Genomic DNA, 24,478 nt, shown 5'->3' with positions numbered 1-24,478 from the left:
ATATTTTACACAAGCATAATTAGTTAGGAGGATCTTCGTTTTCATCTACTTCATCGTCTGAAGATGATAAATTACATTGAAATTCATCTTCTGGTTCTGCATCTTCGACATCATAATCAAGATTTATTGGTTCATTTATTTCTTCTAAATTATCGAAAACCAGATCTTCAATAGTAGTCACCAAGACAGCATCATCATTTTCTGTTTGCAAAAGAGTCGGTTCTTTGTTCTCATATTCTCCTGCAATGTTTTCCCTCGGATTAACTTTTAAAACATTGAGCCATTCCTTCCTTGGGAGGCTGTTTAGGAATATCAACACAAATATGAGTTACACATATATATATTATCGACATTAAAAAATAATATACATAGGGGTACCTTCTATTGGGAGAGGTCCGTCTAAATGATTCTGAGCAAGACTCAAAACTTCCAAGTTAATCATATTCTTTAGTTCTGAAATAATCAAAGGCGAAAAATATTGTATGTCCCAAAATAATCATTAACTATATTTAAATAAGCTATATTCATCTCCCTTCATATTTATAAATATATAAAAACGTTAGAAAGAAGAAGCAAGCTTGCCTTGCAATTCCATTGAGCTAGAAAATTTATTCGAACTAACCCCCCCCAAACGAAAAAAACGTGAATTATAATACCGATATTTTACGACTATTATACGACTATGTTACGACCCACCGAAAGTGTCGCATAATAGTCGCTAAATAACGACTACTACGCGACAACCTGTACGATCCGCCGATATTGTCGTAATATAGTCGCCTAATTTGGTGACTTGTATGCGTCTACCTAGATAGTCGTAACTGAGGGACTATATAACGACAAGGTTACGACTGCATTTATAATTCTATATATTAGTCGTAATGTAGTCGTTAAATGGCGACTATTTTGACGACTACTGAATTTGGTCGCAATTTAGCGACTACTGTACGATCGTTTTTATTTAGTCGTAAAATAGTCGTAACGGAGTAACCAAATAGTCGCTAAATTTAGCGACTGAATAATAGTCGTAAAATGTAGTCGGCTATGACATGTTTTGTTGTAATGTGTGCTTTTATATGCATAAATTATATAATACATATATTTTCTGGTGGAATTGATTTAGAAGGCGTTGAAGTAGCTCTAAATTTTGGATCTACTAATTGTACGTACTTAGCGTATTGTATTTTTCTACAGGTTTCTATAGTCATATTAACTGAGAATTTTTAAAAAAAATGTAATAAGATTTACATTTTCTACATTTCTTTTACATAAAAAAAATGGTACACAGTATTATAATCACATATTGTATAGACGATAATAAACTATTTTATCAATATAACTTAGAAGATAGAGATAGAAATTGATGGTATTTGATGCTTTCTCGTGATAGAAGCGTTGGAGTGTAACACCCAAAGGTCATGCTCGTTACCAGCCAGTCATTAGACTCCACCCTCGGCCGACATAATTAATTAATTAATTCACTTCTTTAGAAGGATCGAACGATTTATCGACTAGCCATGCATGTACGCAGTTTGATTTATTATGTCATGTATCCCTCATTCGCTCGATCTCAAAACAATTGCCAAATAAATTCTCTAAAAATTACACCAAAAAATTTGGTACATAAAGAGCACATTCAATATATCTAAAATAATTGTTACAGAATAATCATATATCCTATCCATAGTCACAATACTAATTAGTAAAAGTAACTCATATTACCGTAGCAATACTATGTGTGTAATGTTTACGTACTTGACTTGAGTGTACAAATATAGGAGTTGTTTTATTTTACGACACGTTATATACAAGAGTGTATATATATATATATATATGTTCTTATAGCATGATACAATTTTGACTAACCAAATAAAATGATAGTAATAGAAATTTTTATCCGGATCGATGTTTTTCTATCTACGGGAATGATTCCACCCTACAACAAAGTGGATCGTTCCCTATGGAAAACATCGTTACCTTACTTTCCTCGGGACAACTCCTTTTCAAATAAAAATGACTAGACCACCACAATTTAGTTCTTGTACACGCATTTGATTTTAGGGACTTTAGTTTTTTTATCTGTACGTGACAGTAACACTCACGTTTACTTTATATTGTTTAAGTGATAATCTATAGCCTTTCTGTGTCACATTTTATATGATAAATATACATGTTGAAGGTTAATAAGGCTTCTAATTCCATTATAATATAGTTTTTGCGAGGAAGATTTGGGAGGCGTCGAAGTTGCTCTAAGTATTGGCTCTTGTAATTTTTTTTTTATTTCCACAAATCATTACATAAAAAATCTTAAAAATGATGATCGGAGTGTCGTAACTAGCATTGATCAGCATTGTTTGTCAACTGGTCTAGATTTATAATTCATTATTTTGTAATTTGCGTGGAAATTAGTAGACGACGTGTTTAATTAGCTAGGTTACCACGTTACTATATTACGAACAAGTATTAGACACTAGCTAGCTCCTATAAATAGAGGTTGATCTTAGGCTTATTTCCTCACACACAACACATCCATTGAAAACAAAGTAACTAGTAATTAATAGTCATGGCTAAGTTTTCAACCATCATCACTTTTATATTCGCTGCCCTTGTTCTGTTTGCTGTTTTTGGTGAGTAATGATCTTATCATATGCATGCATGCAAAAATATGTTTTAGATTTCATATTTCATTTATGTTTTGATGATTAACCATGTGAGATATATAAATGCAGAAGCACCTACAATGGTGGAAGCACAAAAGTGGTGCGAGAAGCCAAGTGGGACATGGTCAGGAATATGTGGAAGTAACGATGCGTGCAAGAATCAGTGCATTACACTCGAGGGCGCACAACATGGATCTTGCAACTATGTCTTCCCAGCTCACATGTGTTACTGTTACTACCCATGTTAAGCATCATATATCTTTGGTGCTACATATATATCTTTGGTGCTACATGTTCTGTGTGTGTCTTCGTTAAATAAGTCTTGTTTCATTCCACAAGTTATATCACATGACTTGTACACTGTAATACTGTATTTTTGTGTTCGTTGTTATAATAACGTAAGGTTATATGTACCACAATAAAAAGCACCTAAAATATATACAATATAAATAAAATTTGGTCTTGAAAATTCACATTTTATCCAAAAAAAATAGTGATCTTTGTGTTCCATATGCGCAAATCTTTTGTGGACTATGGTGGACAACGCAACAAAGAGCTTGCGACGACGAATAAGTAAGCTGCGGAAGGCGGTAATGGGATAACGGTGACAGACATTTCTCCGTTTTATTTTCATCCTTCGGATGAACCTTTATGAAACAACCTTACATTAAACATTGGGATGTTGCAGGGGCGGACCCAGGAGAAAAATTTGCCCAGGTCAATAATTTTGTTATAAGCAGTTAAATATTAAACACACAAAAAAAGAGACTATTGTTGTAGTATGAGAGTATTGAACCTGAGTTTTTGGTGTGTCAAACTAATAAAGAAAACCAACTTTGCTACAAGAATTTCAGTGTTTTACATGCAAAAAACTTTATTTTTACATTTTACCAGGTCACTTGACCTCCCTAACCTCTATGTAGGTCCGCCGTTGGGATGTTGTCGTAAGTATTGTTCGATATCTTATAGGATGTCCTGGTCAAGGAAATGTCTTGAGAATTACAGTTCACGTACGGCTTATTGCGATTTCGACTGGTCGGCCTGTCCTATGCCTCAGCGATCAATTACAAGTTTTATTATCATGTTGGGAGATTCACCTGTTGCTTTGAAGATGAAGAGACAGGATGTGGTGTCATTTTCTTCGGCTTTAGCTGAGTATCCCTCGATGAGTTTCACTACTTTTGTGTTTTGGTGTCTCTCATCCGCAACTTATGCGTCTATTTCGCGACAATAAGACAGTCTAACATATTGCTGCTAATCTGGTATTTAGTGAGAAGACAAAGCATATCGAAAATGACTGTTAGGTTACTTCATTATTGATGAAATAAATAATGGCTCATTAGTTACGGTTCATCTACGTACCACAGAGCAACTGACATATATCTCATCCATTGGATTGCAGCTAGAAGAGATGAATGGCTTTTTCATTTTCTTTTTAAAGTTCGACCGAGACTAATTGGATAATTCAGATTAGTTCAATAAAACTTGGTTACCTATTTACAAATCGAAAACTAACATTTCAAATGTATGTATACACTAAATTAGCTTAGGATGTTTTGCAAAGAGGTCAAACTTTATGGATTGTGAAATGAAGTGGTCAAAAATCTGAAACGGTCCCATTTAAACTATTATTTGTTTTATTGATAACTTATATAATTACTTCTGTCCCAAATTAAAAGATGTTGTAGACAATCCCACAAAGGTTAAGAAATAGTAATTTTAAAAACCTAGATATCATTTAATAATTAGTTAAAAAAAAAAACAGTTCAACTAATCAAAACAAAAAAAAGACTGCAGTATTTAAAGAGTCAAAAATACCAAACAACATGAAATATAGTATAAAATTTTTTAGAACATCATATATTCTTATAAACTTAAAAAAAAAAAAAAAACTTCTTAGAAAGCTTATATTATGGAACAGAGTGAGTATTTTATTTACAAAAAAAAAATGTTTCTACAAATTTCAATGTAACCAATCAAAACCTATGGTAGATAGAAAATCTCTAAATTTTTCAATATGTATTTCACTCTTTTTTCAATTTCAATGATTCTACACGGCTTTTTGCTTTTTGTCTTCCCTTTTCTGTTCCCAAGTCTTCCATGTAATTAGATTTTAATTGCTCTCAGGTTGGGCTTTTGCTCTTCTCTTAAATGCTTGTTCGCCGTCAAACTAGTTCTTCAGACTCTACTATTCCCTAAACTAAGAGCATTGCTTTTGTCTTGCCTGGTTCAGTTCGGTTTTTGTATGGATTGTAATTGGTCAAAACTTTTTGGTGAAATGAAAACTGAAGTCGAGTAAGGTTGGGTGAGTGTATTATGGTAAAACCTCCGTGATTTTATAACCTAAAAAACCCTAAGACTATCTTTAGTGGGAGTTGCTCTCATGGTTGCTCTTCCAATTGGAATCCAAAAATCGAATTAAAAACTCATTTTTCGGTCTATTAAGTCGAGAATCGATTCTGCGGGAAAGAACATGAGCAACCCATGAGCAACGCTACGTAACGTTTTCTGATTCGTGGATGCGTAAATATAAAAAGTAAATTTTTTTTCCCATTTTCTTCTTTCTTTCCAGATTTTGTCTCTCTGTTCTCTCTCGAGCCAAACGGCAAAACGAAGACGATTCATCCAGAAACCGGAAAAATCAATTGATTCACCTCGAATCCATTGATCTTTCCGGCTAAAACTGGAAGGTTGTTGATAGACAAGTTTTCAACCAGGGTATCAATCCCCTATGCAGTTGTAGTACAAAGGGTTATTAATCCAAATGGTTGTGTATTACTAGCAGGAAGGATATGATCAGAACAATGCAAGTCAAGCCAAGCAATTAGGGTTTTGGTTCTAACGATTCCTAAAATAAACAAAGTAAAAGAATATAAACAAGTAAACCACACGACCTAAGCACTCGATGCAAGCAATCGAGTACAGGATCGAGTGGGGTGATCGAGTATGCAAGTGAGATATGAACAGCTCGAGGTATTACTCGATACAGGTTATCGTGTACCTGATCGGGTAAGTAGTCGAGTAAGTGAAAGAAATGTAAATAAATAAAATACGAAAGTTCCTAAGGATGGGGGTAATCGAATCCTAAGTGTTCTAGACCAGTACGTATGCCTTACATGCCTCAAGCAGTTATTTTCTAGACAATGAACCTCTAAGACCTTGTCACCACACTTTCGCACTAGCAACAATCAACCTTGAACACATTACCACACTGTCGCACTAGCAATGTGAACAAGCAGACATTAAGAATGATTCATTATTGTCAGTAGACTTAAACTCATCTAATTTTGTTACTCAGAGTTAAGTAAACCTCTAGCATTGGCTAAATCAAGCATTTTATCTACTCCTTTCGGCCTGTAGCATTTGTAAACGCCCTAGATCTAATCTCAACCTTTCGGTCTGTTGACATCATTAAGAGCACCAATCTAGAAGGAAATCTACCAATCATTTACAATCAACTAAAGCATCCTAACCGATCAAGAACACAAAATCATCTATCCCATCCCTAGAAACTTTACTACACTACTCGGACATAGAAGCGAATAACAAAGCAATCAAAATGAATGAAAATGACATTGTATTAAAAGATAGAGTAGAGTAGAGAAAATAAAGGATAGAAATCTAAGAAAACTACAAAATAAAAATGCAAAACAAGAAGAAAAATGTTGAGTCGCTCAGTTCTCTCACAGAGGCTCTCGCTCTCTGGTTTGAGGGTCTGCGGCGTGCTCATTTGCAAGCTAGGGGAAGAGGGGGTTTATATATGGAAACCCATTTGACCTAGCTTCCCAGACCTGCCCGATGATCTACTCGATGGGGTACACGAGGGTGAAGTCGAGTTACTCCTCGGGTGGATCTTCGGGTTGCTCTTCATGCTCTTGGATCCTCCTCGATCGTGTTGGGGTTCAGACTTGTTCTTGCAGCTCGATGGCTCCTTCGGGTACATGCTCGAGTTGTCCTTGTTTTCCCCCATTTTTGGCTCTTTAGCACCTGTTTTCATCCAAAATATGCAAATGCAGAAATGCAACACCCTAAATGCTCTAAAAGTGAATTCCTACAGTAAATGGCCTAAAAATTCTAAGTTAGAGGTATGAATAATGCAAAATATGGACAAAAAAGGATGCTAAAAACATGTAAATTAGAGAGTTATCAGTTGTTTGTTTATTAAGGCGATGGCTTTTCCGATCGGCTTAACCCTAAGATTTGACGCTTTGGTTCTCACGACCAACGACCGCGGAGGTTTCTTCTTCTGCGACAACGACGGCGGAGGTTTCTTCTGATGGCCTAAAGTGGACGGCGAGGTCCACTGGCTAACGAATCAGACAGAGAAGGTTCATCTTCTCATCTCTGATTTATTGCATGTTGTTGTAATTCATCTCCTGTGGCCTTTAAATGTTAGGGCTTCGGTTTAATTTGATTGATTGTGAGAGTGGCTAATGTTTTCTGTCAATTTGTCAGATGAGGCATAGATTTTGAGATTTGTTTGATGTTCAATTAATTTTCAATTGATTTTGGGATTTGTTTGGAGGGTTAACAGGTTTCGGTTTAATTTTATTGATTGTCTGATAGATGACTGTTTTTCCTTGTGTTGTGCGAGGTGTTCATCAACTGGAGGGAGCGGATGAATGGTGAAGAGAGCTTAATCTGGCTGTTAATTGAAAAGGTATGAATGAGTAGCTTTGTTATATGTTCTTGTTAGCTTATGTTTGTCTTTGTGTTTTAGATTGTGAGCTATGGGTTTAGTAGTAGAGTGATGAACCATCTGTTGTTCTATTTGGTTGTGAGAATGTTTGATATTTGTTTTAAACCCGTGTGTTGTTCTTAGGAGTAGAGTGTGAGATTTGTTCGATGTTTTGTATGTGTAATTGTGTGATTAATATTGACTATTTTGTCATGTTTTTTGCGAGGTTTTCATCAACTGGAAAAAGCGGTTAAATGGTGAAGAGTGGTGTTCATGAACAGGAAAAAGCGGTTGGATTGTCTTACTTGAAAAGGTATGCTCCTCTAGCTTTCATATATTGTTGTTAGGTTTTGTTTCTCTTTTGTTTGGGATGAACCGTGTGATGTTGTCTTTTTTGCTCAATTGTTTAAAAAAATTAAAAACCTGTTTATTGTTCTTTTTTATTGTGATATTGTTTGGTGTTTTTCAAGTCGATTTGGTTTGGTTTTAAATCAAAGAAAGTGATTTTTGCTTTAATTTTTAATAAAAAAGCATGATTGTATTTGAAATTAGTATTGACTTTAAACACAACTTTTGGAATAATTTTAAACATAGAGATTTAATGAAAAAGTGTTTCAGTTGTCTACTTATAGAGATATACTGAAAAGTATATCAATAAAACTTTGGCTCAATACAAACCTTTACAAACCTTTTCACTCATTACAAACCTTTACAGCTTTTGTACTAAACACTCATTACAAACCTTTAGCTCAATAAAACTTTAGTTTCTTTGTCTAACCTTTAGTTTTAACTTTTAACAAACCTTGAGCTCAATATAAACCCTCAATGTTAAACACTAACCTAAACCATTAGCTTTTTCTCTACAACACAATCAATGGATTCTAGAAACCTTTTTGGGTTTTCACTGCATAATTTTGTAGATCTTTTGAATTCTCAAAAAGACTCCAACAATTCTGATAATAGTCTTCTTCCTAATTCCGCACAAACCTCTCAGCCTATTCAGTTTAGCATCCCATTCTCTTCTCAGCTTGTCCACTTTAGCTCTACATTCTCTTCTCAGCCTGTCCACTTCAGCTCTGAATTATCTTCTCAGCCTGTTAACTTTAGCACCCAATCTGAATCTGAAGACTGTATTAAGGTTACGGTAGATGAGAATGAAGAAGAGGGAGGCAGAGGAAGTAGGAGGAGGTGGAGTGCACATGAGGATGTCAATCTCATAAGCGCCTGGTTAACACAAGCAAATATCCAGTAGTAAGTAACGAGCAGTGAATAGATAGCTTCTGGAAGAGGGTTGCAGACTATTACAAAGCAAATGATGGAGCATCTGGTTCAAACGCAAGAGGGACTATGCAATGTAAGGCTAGGTGGAACAAGATAATCCACCAAGTTAACAAGTTTGTTGGGTGTTACTCACAAGCGAGTACAAGAAAGAAAAATAGAGAATCAAAAGATGATGTGATGACTGTGGCGTATGAGCTTTACAAGAACGACATGAAGAAGCCATTTACTCTAGGGCATTGCTGGAGGGAATTGAAGCATGATCAGAAATGGATCATAGACGAATATAGCCATAAGAGGAATAAGCTTGCTTTAGAAGGAGCATACTCATCCAGTTCGACTAATGGTGGAGCTCAGATGAGTCCTCCGGGTATTAAAGCTTCCAAGAAAAAAGGGAACAAATCGGAATTGAGTAGTGATGTGGAGGATGGTTATGTGGGTAAGTTAGATCAAGAACAAGCGGCTAAAGAGAGGCACCGCAAAATGAGATTGCTAGAAAGCCTGAGTAACAAGGGTGAACTAACACCCGCTGAAGTAATACTTAGAGACAAACTCGTTGACAAACATTTAGGTTTAGATTCTCTTCATTTGTTATGTTACTCTTGTTGTGTTTAACTCTTGTTGTGTTGTTCTTTAGTTGTGTTGTGTTTAACTCTTGTTGTCTTGTTCTTTTGTTTCAGGTTTTTGGGACGACATATGAAGTTGTCTCGTTGTCACGTGAAGGGAAACAAGTTTGTTGTCAAGCGAATGGAAGCTGTCTGACAAGCAAAGTGGTGTTTTAACCCGTGAATGGGTGTTGTTTTTAGTGTGACATTGTATGGATTTGGCTTCTCTTTGGTCTGTAGGGTTAAGTGTGGTCGGCTTTTGCCTTTTGTAAGGTTTGTATGGCTTTTTGTAAGGACACTGACGGCTTGTCCAACCCGTGAATTGGTTTTGTTTGGTCGACTTTATGTATTTTGACCCGTGAATGGGTTTTATTTGGTCGTGTGTCTTTTGTTAGGTCTATATATAGAACAAAATTTTCTACTATTTCATTTGCTTCTCATCCGATTCTTCTCCTTTCTTTTATCTTCTTTTCATTTCTTCTTGTTAAATATTCAACAGCAACAAAAAAAAAAGTTGGGTGTTACAACCAAAACAAAATTTCCATGCCTTACTACAAATACAAATTTCCATAAACCTTACAACAACCCATTTCCATTACAACAAACCAAATTTTCATTACAAAAAATGTCTAAATGGAGTTCTGATCAAGAAGTTGATGAAGTGGTAGAAGAGGAAGTTGATAGTATAGTGGAAGAGATTCAATACCACTACACTCACACGGAAGTACCACCAACTCCATTATTATGAAGAGTGCACGTTAATAGAGAGCGCGAAGAAGGCCACATTCGGTTATGGAATGATTATTTTAGTGAGAATCCAACTTACACTCACGCTATGTTCTGTCGTCGCTTCAGAATAAACAAACCATTGTTCGTACGTATTGTTAATAGTATTGAGAATGGAGTCCCATACTTCAGACAAAGACGAGATGCTACTGGAAGGTTTGGTCTTTCTGCACTTCAAAATGTACGACAGTTGTTCGTATGATGGCATACAGATGTTCGGCAGATGCGGTGGATGAATATTTACGATTGGCTGAAACAACCGCCCACAAATGCCTTGAACAATTTGTAGACGGAGTTATCAAACTTTTTGGAGATGAGTATCTCAGAAGTCCTACAGCGGAAGACCTCCAACGATTACTGAATATTGGGGAACATCGCGGTTTCCCCAGAATGGTAGGGAGCATAGATTCTATGCATTGGGAGTGGAAGAATTGTCCCACGACATGGAAAGGACAATATTCACGTGGATCTGGAAAACCGACAATCGTACTAGAGGATGTGGCATTGCAAGATTTATGGATTTGGCACGCATTTTTCAGACCACCAGGTACATTAAATGATATCAATGTTTAGGACCGTTCATCAGTGTTTGATGATATCCTAGAGGGTCGAGCTCCGAGAGTTACATATGTTGTCAATGGACGGCAATACAAAATGGCGTACTACCTCACTGACGGTATCTATCCCAAATGGGTAACTTTGATCCAATCAATTACACTTCCACATGGTCTAAAAGCAAAACTCTTTGCTCAATGTCAAGAATCATGCCGAAAAGATGTAGAGCGTGCATTTGGAGTCTTGCAAGCTCGATTTGCAATCGTGAAGAATCATGCATTTTTTGGGATAAAGAAAAAATAGGCAAGATAATAAGAGCATGTATCATATTGCATAACATGATAGTGGAAGATAAATGACATGACTACAATTTCTACGATCCATCAGAGTTCTATCAGGGAGAATGAAGCAGAACTTCTCATGTGGATTTATCGTTTTCTACAAATAGACCAACAAATCTAACTAATATGACGAGCGTTCGAAATGACGTTCATAATACAAAAATGCATAAACGTCCGAAGAAAAACTTGATTGAGCATATCTGGCAAAAATTTGGTACAACTCAACAATAAAACTTATTCTAAATTTTGTAAAATGTTTAATATTCTGAATTTAGTAAAATATTATTGTTTTCTATTAAATGTAATATAAATAATTTAAATAATTGTTTTGTCCAAAAAAAATTATTCGACCAAAACAAATAATTGTTTAGTCATTTTAGATTATTAAAATTTGATAAATAATAAACAATTGTTTAAAAAATTAATACTTTAATGATTGAGCAACATTTTTAAGGGTTTTCTATTGTAAGGATGATTTTGTTTAAAGTTGTAAGTAGATTGTTTTGATTAGTTTAATATTAATTATATAATTTGTTTAATTTTGAACAACTTAGGAGAGGTTCTGGAGTGAAGGTCTAATACATCTAATCTCATGAATCGATAGAAAAGAAAAAAAGAAAAGAAAAGGATTTGATCAAACCAATCAGAAACATAAAATTGAGTTCTGAATAAAAATGGAAACATGTTTCAATAATTTAGAAACGTTATAAGAGAGGAAACAAATCGTTCTCAACATTCCTCTCCACCAAAGTTACATTTTTTTATTCCTTCCGATCCCAACCAACCCCACTAACCATGTAAGAAACTTAGGAACTGAAACGTTCGAATTTTTTCCAAATTTTCTTAAGCTTTGACGCCTAGTCTTGCTTTGAGCTCAGCAGAGACTGCATCAATGAACTCCTCCGTGTTCAAGTAAGTGTCCCTCGAGAGCCTGGAAACAAAACAACAACAAACCATAAATCTAAGTAATCTTTGATTAGAACATGGAACTATAGGCGGAAGAAGAATCGTTGAATTAATTACTTTGAGCCGTGAATGATGAGTGCAAGATCTTTGGTCATTTTTCCTGACTCCACTGTTCCAACACAAGCAGCTTCGAGCTTCTCGGTGAACTCCAAGAGTTTTGCGTTGTCGTCTAACTTGGCCCTGTTTAAAAGACATAGGCTTATATATAATCATCATCCTATTAATGAAAAAATATTTAGAGACATTTTGTTGTTGTTGTTGTTACCTGTGTGCAAGTCCACGACTCCAAGCAAAGATGGAAGCTATGCTGTTTGTGCTGGTCTCACCACCTTTCTGGTGAACTCTGTAGTGACGGGTGACCGTTCCATGGGCTGCTTCAGCTTCAATTGTCTTCCCATCCGGGCAGACCTAATCAAAAATATATAGCCATTGTAAAAGCAGAAACTTAGAATCATGTAACAGCCTAAAGAGACTGCGTGAAGATATATCTGAGAATTTGTGAGAATTACCAGAACAGATGTCATCAATCCAAGTGATCCGAACCCTACACACATTTTAAGAAACAATTAGGTAACAGGAAACATAATGAAACCAATGTGAATTCGACAATAAGACAGACATAAGTACTTAAGGGGCATATTCATTTATGATTTACACAAACCTTGTGCCAAGAAATCACTTTGGACATCACCATCATAGTTTTTGCATGCCCACACATAGCCTCCCTCGCTCTTAAGAGCGTAGGCCACCATATCATCAATGAGACGGTGTTCATACCTAACCCATTTGATCATTTAGGTCATTCTCAGAGAAGGGGTAACACACAAGGGACCATGATATCTATAGGATGAAAAAAAAGGTAAAGAGGCGACTTACCATATTCCAGCAGCCTCATACTTTGACTTCCAGCTGGCTTCATAGACTTCTTGGAAGATGTCTTTGAATCTTTATAGTAAAACAAATATGCATTAAATATTGACAGTGAAAGTCTCATCAACCATGAGCGAAAGGACTACATGATAACATATAATGAAAAGTAACAGTCACATACCTGCCATCGTATTTCTTAAGAATGGTATTCTTTGTGCTAAGATAAAGCGGCCATTTTTTCTCATAAGCAGTGTTCATTGATGCATCAGCAAAAGCACGGATGGACTGTATTATAAGAGAAATATATTAATCGTCTTGGGAGGACAATCTCTAAAAGAGTAAATAATTTGGACTCTAGTTGAAAGGAAGCGAAGTATAAACTATACCTCATCAGTGTTGTACATTGCCATAGCAACACCACCTTCACCGGTAAATGTAAAGACTTCGGTTTCAGTTTTCCCGTCTTTTCCCTCTGAAAAAAATCAACATCATAACATATTTTATTAGTATCAGATAAATTGGAAAGTTGAAATAGAAAGAGATTGCAAAGTTATGCAATGCCAGTCCCAAATAAATTGACAAATGAAAGGTTATAAGTTTACCAAAGGTCATAGTCAGTTTTCCTGGTCCCTTGATTACAGCATCAGTGGCACGATACTGATCACCAAAAGCATGTCTTCCAATGCAAATGGGCTTTGTCCAGCCTGGATAAAAAAAAAGACATTCTCAGAAACCCTTTGCCAAAAAAAACAGTTAATGAAACTAGCCCATTGTCAATAATTACCTGGGACAAGCTTGGGAACATTTTTGCACATAATTGGTTCTCTAAAAACAGTTCCTGTAAGAGACAAAACACAATGTAAGGAAACAGAGAATGATATTGGATGAGGTTTAAACATTACAATTTTGCAATTTCTTACCATTCAGGATATTCCTGATGGTCCCATTTGGACTTCTCCACATCTGCTTCAAGCCAAATTCAGTGAAACGGCCTTCATCTGCGGCAAAAAAGACCAATACTTAGTAAAATGAAAAAAAAAAAAAAAAAAAAAAAAAAAAAAACTGGTAAAAAATGTTCAACTGCAAAATAGCTAACAAGACATACCTGGAGTGATGGTAGCACACTTGATCGCCACATTGTACCTATAACAAAACAAAATTACAAACGTTTAAAATTAACATAATATTACATACACACAGTATAACAGAGATACAAAACCATTCTAGTAAATGTTTCAAGCTCAAAACACACATACTTCTTAGTAGCTTCAGCACTTTCAATAGTAACTTTGTCATCTGTAGCATCACGGTGAGGTAGACCAAGGTCAAAGTACTTGATATCCAACTCCAAAAAAGGAGTAATCAGCTGAAAAACATTCAAGAAAACGAAGTTCAATATGCACAAATACAGCGAAACATGAACTGCATCAATATAAGTTAGCTTCATACCTTATCCTTGATCGACTTCCAGATAACCCTAGTCATTTCATCACCTACATCACACAGACCAATGAATCATAACTATGAGTAAAAATACACCAAATACTTCAGATAAACTTAAATCAATCAACCTCACAAACAGAGCTAAAGGTTTTTTTTATTCGATCTGTAACGTAATACAAACTCAGAACAAGATGATCAAATCAAAAAAAGCGTAAATCACAAACCAAAACCAAATCGAGCAACGAGTTTTTACACATGCGTAAACTCTTATCTCACAGATCAGAACGAGCAACGAAACTTCGATAAAAACTAAGCAAGCGAAGGTAACAACACAAATACGTTTCGTTTCGTATCAAAATCAAACGAAAAGATCTGACTAAAGAGAGATCGATCGAGAGAGAAGGAGATCTCACCATCCATCTCGACGATGGGATTTGCCACCTTGATCTTCTCAAACGCCATAGTTTCTTCTTTGCTTTCGGTTTTTTCGTAAGATTAACGGATTTGAATCGATCAGATTGGATCTTTTCCGATCGTCGGAGGTAAGATCAAGCCGGAGAAGCAGATCGTCGTTGAAGGAGAGAGAGAGCTGGTGGGTGAGTGATGAAGTAGGTGAAAGAAAAGCTTGGGGGAGGTCTCAGGAGGTTGTATTTATGCTATTTAAAAGTTCGATGACGTTTTATTATTTTGACCCCGTTATTATTATTTATTACATTTCGGTCCCCATCTTTTGTTTTTTTTCGTTGTTAGAGACTAGCCGCCACTAAATTCTAGAAGGAGATGAGTGAACAACAAAATTCAAAGATATGTTCAACGATATGAATTTAAGTTTCATCCTCTACCGGTTTCAAAAAACAAACTTGGAAATGCAATTACAAGTTTAAAATCTACCTATTTGCTTAGTCTAAATAAAACATAACAAACCAATTATTAAATAGAACACATAGTAACACATTCACCACATCTACGATATGCTCAAATTTACTCTAGAATTAATCTCTCAAATTAAAAAATCACTATAATATTTAAAAATCGAATCCACAAAAACTCTAGCTTTACATAATAAATTTAATAATTTTTTTATTTTTCTTTAAACCTCGAATTAAAAAGCTTTAGCTGATTATCGATAGATTAAATTTTTAGTAAAAATTTTTTTGCAAAAGTCGGTAAGTTAGATTTAAGACATAAAAAGGCTTTAGAATGTCTCTTTTGGTTTGTTCGTGTTACTGAAATTTTAAAGTCATTTTTGGTTACTGTTGATGAATATGACAATGGATTAGTTGGATCAGAAGGCAGAGAAGTGGTCACTTTCACATGCACTTTGGGGGTGGGGGAATGCCGGAATGGGGGATAGGTCCACAAGATAGAAAATTTATTGAAATATATCACAAATTCCGTAAAAGACGCTGACCCCTAACCAGATCCACTTTGTTTGATTTCTTATATTTTGCCGCATCCTTTTTTTTTTTTTTTTTTAATGACAGCCATTTCCAGTTTTATATGTTTCATTATTTCTGAATATATATTGAAAAAATATCAAAATGATGCTAATAATTTCATTTACTAAACTATACTAATAGTTATATATACTTGTATAGATAATTTAGTTTTAGTGAATAAATATTAATTTTGAAATATCCTTTACTTGATAGGTTCGGACTGTCAGGTTTCGGTATAGCGAAATCCTTAGATACTGGATTCTCAGCCAAGACCAGCTAATGGTCGAGAGATTGCTACATCCCAATCTAATGGTTAATCATTTAATAAACCCAGTTACTAAGGAGTGGCATATGCCAATCCTGGAAGAGTTTATGAACCCGGAGGATATACAGATTATTCAATCTATGGAGGTCAGTAAAGTCTTTAAACCCGATAGATTGATCTCGCACTATACTAAGTCAGGAAAATATTCGGTCAAATCGGGTTATCGGCTCGCACGTGAATTAATTAAAGAGGTTGAATATGGGCCGACGTGTACGGCCCTTAGGGCACATGCATGGAAACTTGAGATTCCCACAAAGGTCCAACATTTTTTCTGGCAGGTTGCCTCCGGTTCCCTCCTTGTGATGGAACGTCTTGCTCAGCGGGGTGTTCGGTGTGATACTTTATGCAAACGCTGTGGTTCGGAGGTGGAGACCATAAATCATGCACTTTTTGAGTGCTCTCATTCGCGGCAGATCTGGGATTTATTTCCGGATGACATATGTTCCGGGGACTTTCCTTATGGCTTGATCTAGATTTCCTATTCTGGCGAGCACCATCCCAGTCAAACGTTTCGGATATAAGCCTTCGCTTATCATGGCTTGTCTGGTCAATTTGGAAGGACAGGAATAAAAAAAAATTCCAAGGACTTACGACAGAGCCTATTGACGTTATCAATCAGGCAGCCAATGATAGAGTGTTATGGGAAGAGGCCAAGTCCTCTTATTCAGACTCCATAGAGCTTTTGCATGTGGAGGTTCGGGTTCCTTCTCCTCGGTGTCAGGTCGATGGATCTTGGAAGACATCTGATCCTTTAGTGGGTCTGGGCTGGTGGTTTTGTAACAGTGAGGATATCAATCTGCTATTAGGAGCACGGAGTCTGCGACGTAGTCCTTCCCCCCTACATTCGGAGGTACAGGCGTTGATATGGGCGATGGAATCCCTTCTGGCGGCAGGTGTTGATTGTCAAAGTTTCGAGACGGATTGTGAAAAATTAGTAGCGATGGTGCAATCTCCTGATGAATGGCCCGCCTTCTCTAACATGTTGGACGAATTCTGCTTACTTCGATCCTCCTTTCCGGTCTTCATGCTTTCACGGATCCCGCGGTCGTTAAATGTCCGGGCCGACTGTCTTGCTCGTTCTTCGCGATCTTTATCTTTTGAAACTTCATTTGTAAACTTTTTCCCTGCAGTTTGGGCAACCAACCTTGAGATTATTTTCTAATTTAATGTTTGGTTGACAAAAAAAAAAAAAAAAAAAGTATGGATACTTGTTAAAACATATATTAGCAATAGTTAATATATAGCCTAATATGAAAATCAAAAGTGAGATTAGAGAAATTAAATTAACTTTCGTTAAAATATTTTAAAAATGAAAAAAAAATTATCTAAATATTATATTAAAAATTTCTAAAATATTTATGAAAATAATTTTTTTATATTGATGGTTCCTAGTTTTTAAATTTGACAATAATGTTGTTCTTAACGTCATAAGCTCATAACTACAAAAGTTTAGACACGAAACATCAAACATATACTATATGTAGTTATTTAATGCATTAGTATCATTAATTCAATATGGCAGGCAATATAGTACAATTTGTACAAACTAATTATTATTATTTAACACAGAAAAAAAAGTTTAATCACTTTTAGGGGTTATTGGTTTGAGATTTGAATTGGGTTTTTAAAGATTTTAAATGTTATGTAGAATCTGTTGTTATTAGATCAAGATTTTGTTAAACTCTGTTAAAGTTTAGTGTTATTAGATAGTGATTTGCAAAAAGTCATTTAAAATTTTAACAAATATGGGTTATTAGATTCAGACTTTTATAAAGTCATTAAAAGTTTTGTGTTATTCAATTAAAACAAAAGAATCTAGAATTGTTAATGAGTTCAATTAATATGTTATTGGTTCATAATTTTAGACACTTTCTTTACAAAATAAAGTCATGAAAAGTATCATAAAAATATAGGGATTGTTTGGAGGATTTTAGAAAACTAATCAACAAAACTCTCTAGCAATTTTTAACAATCTTTCATTTATTCACTTTTAATTAATTTGTTGAACTCTTCAAAAAATTTCATAAATCTCAAACCAATACCACTTCTGCTGTGTAGGACAATGTTTTTCGTAGCTGATCCAAAATTGACACATGTGGAATTTTGTCTCTCTAACATTTATGTACATAGATCATCTTAGATGGTTTACCAAAAAAAAAGAAGAAGATGATCTTAGATGTGGGGATACTTTTGCCACCTAACAAAAGAAGCAAAAACTGAATATATGAGTTTTGTTCCTTTTGGAGTGTCCTTGTCGTCTTACGGATCAGATGGATTATTTTCTGATGGTTAACAATGAAAAGACTCTTCAAGAGAGGAACAGTCATCTAACTAAAACCTTAGCATTCTCAAAACTTTATCCAAAACCATTTCGATGTGGACGTTTCAGGGCTCTCATCAAACTCCACTTATCATTCCCTTCTTTTGCCTTAATTAAAGTTAATGATCTAGTGTTTTATTAGTGGCGCGCGAGTACGTAGTTTAACTAGGAGAGGAGATTGGACGTACGAATCTAATTAATCTAAGAGACATTCCTAATAATAATCTAATTTTCGTTAGACACAATAAAAAAAAAAAAAGAATTTCAATAACATCGTTAGTTACCGTTTAATACCATTAGTTACTAAATTTTCTTTGATTCTATATTAAAAAATTCTTTCATTCATGAATACAATTTTCGTTGTTTCATCTAAAACTTGTCTTATATTTGTTTTTTTATATAAAACTTCTATATAATGAAAATTGATAGGATCCAATCAAGAGCTCATAAATACACTAGACAAGAAATGTCTTTGGTTAAGGGGCTACAACACCATATAAAATATATATGTATCAAAGATTTAAAATAATCTACCCAAAACCACTAACAATAATATTATTACATATGTTATTCTCATCCTTTCTACCCTTATCCAGTTATCCTAGTTGATATGCAGCTTACTTTGGTTAGTAGTGAGAATAATAACCAAATATTCTTGGTGAAGTTCTCTTTATCAAATATTATATATATATATATATTTGTTTATTAAATTAATCATAATTATAGTATAATTAGAAAAGCAATACGTACAAATTAGGTTAGCAACCTAATTTTTATACAAAACAATACATACATACTCTACCGAACCTGTAGATGCAAAGAACTCATTCTATATCCGTATATAATGTTGCTTACTCAAAATGCAAGATGAACTGATTAAAGTCTTGTTCCTTTGGCAGATGCATCTAAATTATCCACATATTTTATGTGAATGATTGGAATGTCAAATAATCAAACGAACAAGACTTAAAATATTAATTTGGACGATGCATTTGGATGTAAATATGTTTTTTTGTTAGTATATATTAAATTAATTCAAACGAGCCAATTGGATGGAAATGTAATTAAACAAACATATTTTATATGGCAACTTTTTAAAAAAGTGTATTAAACGAACACATAATGTTTTTTTTTTGTAAATGTAGTTTAGATAAATAAATACATCTAAATAATTTTATTTATTTATCTAAACTACATTTACCAAAAAAAAGCATCATTTGTTTTTGGTAAAATTCTAAACTTGCGTATTCACAAAGTCATATATTTGTAAGAAAAACAAACAAACAAAAACATAAAACCAGTTATGAATTAGTGTATGGCTCGACAGATTTAGGCTTTAGCACAGATAATGGTGAGATCACACTCTTTCCCGTCAGAGTATGTATACATCCCAGGTTTTGGTGTTTCCATGGCTAATGTGGTATATCTGGAAAGCCAAGAATGCACAGGCTTATGAGAACATTGTTGAGTGACCAGAAGAGATTGTTTTGGTTGCGGAAGGTGAGGCATTGTCGTGGCAACATGCTCAGGTGGATGGGGATTGTATGGATTTGATCTGTACCCCTCTCGCTACCGAGTCTCGGCAAAGGGTGGCTGCCATCATTCTCCCTCCGTTATTAACGGGTTATCACTGCTTTGTTGATGGATCTTGGAAAGCGGATGATCCGTTTGCCGGTGCAGGCTGGGTTTATACCTCCTTTCAAGACACATCGCCGACCAGAGGAGCCACAAATTTCCGACAAAGTTTCTCTCCCTTACATGCTGAAATAGAAGTTTTCATTTGGGCGATGCGGTGCATGATCGGACATGACTTCAGAGATGTGGCGTTCTTTACAAATTTTTCAGACTTGGTGAAGATGGTGTCTTTTCCTTCGGACTGGTCAGCGTTCTCGGCGTACCTCGACGACATCAGGATAGACAAGGAAGAGTTCTCAACCTTCTCATTATCTTTTATTTCTAGAAACGCAAATGTAAGTACGAATTCTTTTACACGCCAAGCGCGTATTTCCCCGCACCATGTTTTATATGTAAACTTTTTTCCACATAGTTGACTCGTCTAACTAATCTTTTGTTGACAAAAAAAGATAACCGATTTGAGAGAGTGTACGAGGAATATATATCAGATAGTGATAAACACTCAAAGCACTTCAATTAGTGAAGTTAATGAGTTGCAATAGATTGAAGAAATGAAGTAGCAAACACGGTGGATTGCCGTTTAGAGATATGATCAAAATTCATATAAACAAACATAAGTTATACGTAGATGTATTTCTAAAAGAAGTTGTGATATAAAATATTTTTTTGTACATAGACTTTATTATTGGGTTTGCTTTTATAAATATCTTGAGCCCAAACACAATAAACGATTTAAAATTTTAGAAGACAATAAGCCTTCTAAAATATGGTAAAGATCTGTTTTAATCCGAGAGGCCAAGAGCATTTGGGAAATGGGTCTACATAAGTCCATTGACATAAAAATCTTTTAGCTGCATTTTGTGCAGAGCCCCTCTTTTCAGTTGCTGATATGTACCGCAAACCGCAATTGTCAAAATTGGTTTTGGTTTTGTTGGTAAATACATTTCAAAATCTTTGTTAAATTCCCAGTCTGTTTTATGAGGAGACACATGAATTACATGGCTTATGGTCCTTATGGTTCGAACTAACTCGCTAGAATTCTTAGGATACTCCTCGGATATATATTTTTTTGTTTCTTGCAGTATTGTTTCCCTTGGAAGTTAGAGGCATGACCTTTATCTCCTTTGGCCCCGGGATAGCTGTTAAATAAAATAAGAATCACATCCAAAACGGCTCGAACTAGGAAGGACGTTCTCTTCTGTTTTTGATTTTTAATAAGTTCCGTTCTAATAATTTAGTAACCTAAACAACATGTGGGCCGTGTAGGTTATATAAACTTATATAAGATAGATTTGGATCCGTCAAGAATTGGTTCAGAAAATTATACATAAAGTTTTGGATTCATTAGAACTATATAAAAAAAAAAACTCTTTATCTTCACATCCTCGGATAATACAAATACCTAACAAGGAACATGGCCTTGTGACTTGTATATATGTTTCGTAGTCGAAAGGGAACATTGTATGAACAATGCATACCCTACTTCTCCCAATTCTTTTTTACATATGAAGCCCATCTTCTCTATACACACAAAATCTCGTCTCTTCGCACGTATAATTTAGCAGTCACATAAATGATTTTACCTTATTTATTGTAAAGGTCCTACGTACAAAACCAGGAAGCCCCGATCAAATGAATCTTTAACTATTACATGGTCACTCAGTTGACATTTCCGACACTATAGGCTTTGATATTCACTATTGTGTTACTTACAATTCAAAGTGGTTGATTGTTACGTCTACATTGAAATATTGTTGAAAAAAGAGTTATTAAATTAGAAATTTGGCTGGACAAACCATTTAATTTTTTTCCCTCGCCTTTAAAAAGAAGGGCTATTTGTAAAACACTACCTACAAAGGTCGGTGAGAAATATATTTCGTAAAAAAAAAACATTCTGAAGGAAATATCTACAAGTACCATACACGAGTTCATGTTTACGTTAAATACTAAAAATATGGACAAAGTATTTGTATTATTGAAAAAGTGGCCTTTTAGCTTAAAATATGTCCTAGACAACTAAAACGAGTCTTAAAAGTTAAAAGTAATACAAATCATAAATATACTAGTTAAAACCATATTTATTTAGTTCTCTATACTATCTTTAAGACTTGCTTTTTTTTTTTTTTGGACAAACTCTTTAAGACTTGCTTTAGTTAGAATGTTATTATTTTAATTCAATATTTTAACATTATAATTGAAATTTCAAACAAGATAAAGTTGGTCAAAATTTGGTTCGAATAAGTGGTTGATCATAAAGTTTGACCACTTTTAATCCTCATAAATTAATTTAATTACAAAATTTTCGATGAGTTTTTAACCAGATGATTTGTATTTTTGAAAATAGGCAGCTTTCTTGTAGTGTAATGATTTGTATTAGTGTTATAGTGAGAATGCTTTGGAGATCCATCTATCTGTTCAATGAGTTTAAGTATTACTGATTACTGAAATGCAATTGTTTCACAAAATATTCAAACAATATATCATAATAAGATTTGGTTTGGATACTTCTAAATTATTTATAGCCATATATGTGCCCATAAAATTAGATTTATTTATAATTTCTTCAGCTATTATAAATGCCACATGGACATAGGTGATGAAAACAAGACATTGTGGTATGAGCTAATTGACAAACATTAAAAGACATGGTAGAAAGCACTTCTCTGACTTGTCTCCGACTAGTTAATTAAATACAAAGCCATGTATAAATAAACAATACTGTTGGATTTTATTTAATTCCATTTTTTTATAATAGAATTTTTTGAATTTTATATATATTTTATTTTTGTGAGATTTCGAATTTTATATATTTCTGTGTGGGTTAATTTGTAATAGCAATCTGAACCGAAAAAAAATCAAGATCATTTTTATTAAAAAAACTACCACAATAGCACAACGTTTCAGCCTTTCAGGTTTTCTCAAAGCTGTAATTATACTTTTGTCTAATAAAGACGGATATTTTGTATTCTTTTTTTCCATTTCTTTCTAGTTTAGGAAAATTACTTTGTAATCAGAGTGCTACTAAAGACATTTCTTCTTGTAGTTAATTAAGTGAATATTATATATATATATATATATATATATATATATATATTAATTTTTTGAAATGGACAAAATTGCGTCTAGTGACACAAGCTTAATTTATACGTCTAAATCATTATTTCCTTCCCTTATTGTGTTGCTATTGCAAAGAAATCAGATTACCAGCCATGCTTGAACGCAAAACATACAACTTGACAAATATCATTTCAGATGATACGCTAACCACGGTTATATGTAGGATTTGTACGTAGATAGAGGAGGGAAGCCACCGTTGCATATAGACCATGCATTGAGACAAATGATCGTGATTACTCGATATCTAAATGGTATCTCTCTTCGCACAATTGAACTCAACTCGTTGATTGGCCTGTAGATTCTAAGTCTCTCACCACCTTTGAGGAAAATCATCACTAATTAACGTTGTCACTTATATATGGACTGGCGGCAACAACAAATGACACAAATCGATCTCCGTACACATGGAACTGCCAATCGTCATATTGATAGAGCCATCAAGAATGGTCTCTTTGAAAGCTAGCTCAACGAGATCTTTAATATCATTAATTTGCATTTGGTTTTTGACTATCAATTAGACCTTTTTCTTTTGTTTTTTTGTTTTTTTGTTTTCTGTTTTTGGGCAAGTCAACTAGATCTTTATGAGTTGAATTTCATAACATTTGTTTGTATATATAGCCACACAATGCTCTTTTTCTTTTGCAAAGTTATTTTTAAACGAAACTTACATACAACCAATGAACCCAAAAAAGAGAGAGTATTCAAAAGTCAAGAACAATATACACACATCATAACTGAAAAATGTAGCTATAAGACGACGACTTAACATGCATGATCTATAACTTTGCTTCGAATCATGAGACTATTTTGAATTCAAGTACATATATAGTAAACTCGATCACCATTTTTCATGGGAAAAAGTGAATATCACAAAACGAAGATGGAACTATAATCTATTTTTTCATTGTTCGGATCCGTAAGAATAAGTGACGTTGCTACCTCTCAAGGATTCTTGCACATGAAGTTTGAATCCTCCTCTCTCCAAAAGATTGAAAATAAAATCCAAACGACAAATTAAAAAAAAATATATATCTATTAATAGAGTATACAGCGCTTTGTAAATCTAGTATGCACTATCGATATATAGTTCAACCTATTGAATTATACAAATCTTTTTAGGAAAGTAGCCAAGTAGGCAATATCTCGAAATCGAATCTTGATAATCGGGAAAAGACTAGTTCAGCATGTTTAGATCTCTAACCCGGCATGACAATAGATCATAAGATCTATAGTTTATTTGGTTAGTAAAAAACCCGGTAGATAGAAAAATAATGAGACTAAAAGACAGCATAGGCAACTATGGCTCTCGTCTCGATTACTAACAAAATTTGTAAATCTTATTAAAATCCTAAGCACACAAATAAAAAGACGGAAAACAAAGATATCAAGTTCCAAAGCGACTTCAAAGAAGCCTTAAAAGAAGTCGAGGTAGGATAAATTAAGTCTGGTATGTGGCCTAA

At 34.4% G+C, this 24,478-nt stretch overlaps 4 protein-coding genes across 5 annotated transcripts; 3 read left to right on the top strand and 1 right to left on the bottom strand.

The window, feature by feature from the left end:
* Positions 1–2,523: 2,523 nt before the first annotated feature.
* Positions 2,524–3,129, top strand: LOC104750379 (defensin-like protein 17). Its single transcript, XM_010472168.2, has 2 exons — positions 2,524–2,627; positions 2,730–3,129. Exons 1-2 carry the CDS (start codon positions 2,564–2,566, stop codon positions 2,906–2,908), a joined length of 243 nt encoding a protein of 80 aa, XP_010470470.1. The 5' UTR covers positions 2,524–2,563; the 3' UTR covers positions 2,909–3,129.
* A 5,556-nt stretch (positions 3,130–8,685) lies between these two features.
* Positions 8,686–10,580, top strand: LOC147925512 (uncharacterized). The gene is made up of 3 exons (XM_087492645.1): positions 8,686–9,150; positions 9,297–9,347; positions 10,140–10,580. Exons 1-3 carry the CDS (start codon positions 8,686–8,688, stop codon positions 10,578–10,580), a joined length of 957 nt encoding a protein of 318 aa, XP_087348771.1.
* Positions 10,581–11,532: 952 nt separating this feature from the next.
* On the bottom strand, positions 11,533–15,031 carry LOC104750377 (cytosolic isocitrate dehydrogenase [NADP]). Of its 2 annotated transcripts, none has more exons than XM_087492941.1 (15): positions 14,596–15,031; positions 14,189–14,232; positions 13,996–14,105; positions 13,845–13,882; positions 13,660–13,737; positions 13,524–13,577; positions 13,342–13,443; positions 13,126–13,211; positions 12,921–13,024; positions 12,746–12,814; positions 12,531–12,646; positions 12,379–12,413; positions 12,135–12,277; positions 11,927–12,049; positions 11,533–11,834 (listed from the first exon to the last, which is right to left on the bottom strand). In XM_087492941.1, the coding sequence occupies exons 1-15, from the start codon at positions 14,642–14,644 to the stop codon at positions 11,747–11,749; spliced, it is 1,239 nt and encodes a 412-aa protein (XP_087349067.1). In that variant the 5' UTR covers positions 14,645–15,031; the 3' UTR covers positions 11,533–11,746. The 2 variants fall into 2 exon arrangements, with proteins under 2 accessions (XP_087349067.1, XP_087349068.1); XM_087492942.1 differs by having other exon boundaries at positions 14,189–14,260; positions 14,516–14,796.
* Positions 15,032–15,382: 351 nt separating this feature from the next.
* Positions 15,383–23,316, top strand: LOC147925511 (uncharacterized). The gene is made up of 5 exons (XM_087492644.1): positions 15,383–15,394; positions 15,835–16,032; positions 16,225–16,303; positions 16,420–17,057; positions 23,182–23,316. The coding sequence occupies exons 1-5, from the start codon at positions 15,383–15,385 to the stop codon at positions 23,314–23,316; spliced, it is 1,062 nt and encodes a 353-aa protein (XP_087348770.1).
* The last annotated feature ends 1,162 nt before the right edge of the window (positions 23,317–24,478 follow it).

The sequence above is a fragment of the Camelina sativa genome, chromosome 16, assembly GCF_030686135.1.
Source record: "Camelina sativa cultivar CO46 ecotype springtype chromosome 16, ASM3068613v1".
In the NCBI taxonomy this organism is placed as follows: Eukaryota; Viridiplantae; Streptophyta; class Magnoliopsida; order Brassicales; family Brassicaceae; genus Camelina; species Camelina sativa.
Note: the sequence above shows the minus strand (reverse complement) of the source record. Positions and strands in the feature narration are given on the sequence as shown.

Excerpts from the sequence above, each read along its gene's own strand:
- LOC147925512 (XM_087492645.1), top strand. The coding sequence starts at position 8,686 with ATGCAATGTAAGGCTAGGTGGAACAAGATAATCCACCAAGTTAACAAG. Across the intron at positions 9,151-9,296 it reads GTGAACTAACACCCGCTGAA|GTTTTTGGGACGACATATGA; the intron begins GTAATACTTAGA and ends CTTTTGTTTCAG. Across the intron at positions 9,348-10,139 it reads TGTCACGTGAAGGGAAACAA|ACAAAGACGAGATGCTACTG; the intron begins GTTTGTTGTCAA and ends CCCATACTTCAG.
- LOC104750377 (XM_087492941.1), bottom strand. The coding sequence starts at position 14,644 with ATGGCGTTTGAGAAGATCAAGGTGGCAAATCCCATCGTCGAGATGGAT. Across the intron at positions 13,738-13,844 it reads GTGTGCTACCATCACTCCAG|ATGAAGGCCGTTTCACTGAA; the intron begins GTATGTCTTGTT and ends TTTTTGCCGCAG. Across the intron at positions 13,025-13,125 it reads CAATGTACAACACTGATGAG|TCCATCCGTGCTTTTGCTGA; the intron begins GTATAGTTTATA and ends CTTATAATACAG.
- LOC104750379 (XM_010472168.2), top strand. The coding sequence starts at position 2,564 with ATGGCTAAGTTTTCAACCATCATCACTTTTATATTCGCTGCCCTTGTT. Across the intron at positions 2,628-2,729 it reads TGTTCTGTTTGCTGTTTTTG|AAGCACCTACAATGGTGGAA; the intron begins GTGAGTAATGAT and ends ATATAAATGCAG.
- LOC147925511 (XM_087492644.1), top strand. Across the intron at positions 16,033-16,224 it reads AGATTATTCAATCTATGGAG|GTTGCCTCCGGTTCCCTCCT; the intron begins GTCAGTAAAGTC and ends TTTTTCTGGCAG. Across the intron at positions 17,058-23,181 it reads TATCTTTTGAAACTTCATTT|GATTTGTACGTAGATAGAGG; the intron begins GTAAACTTTTTC and ends GGTTATATGTAG.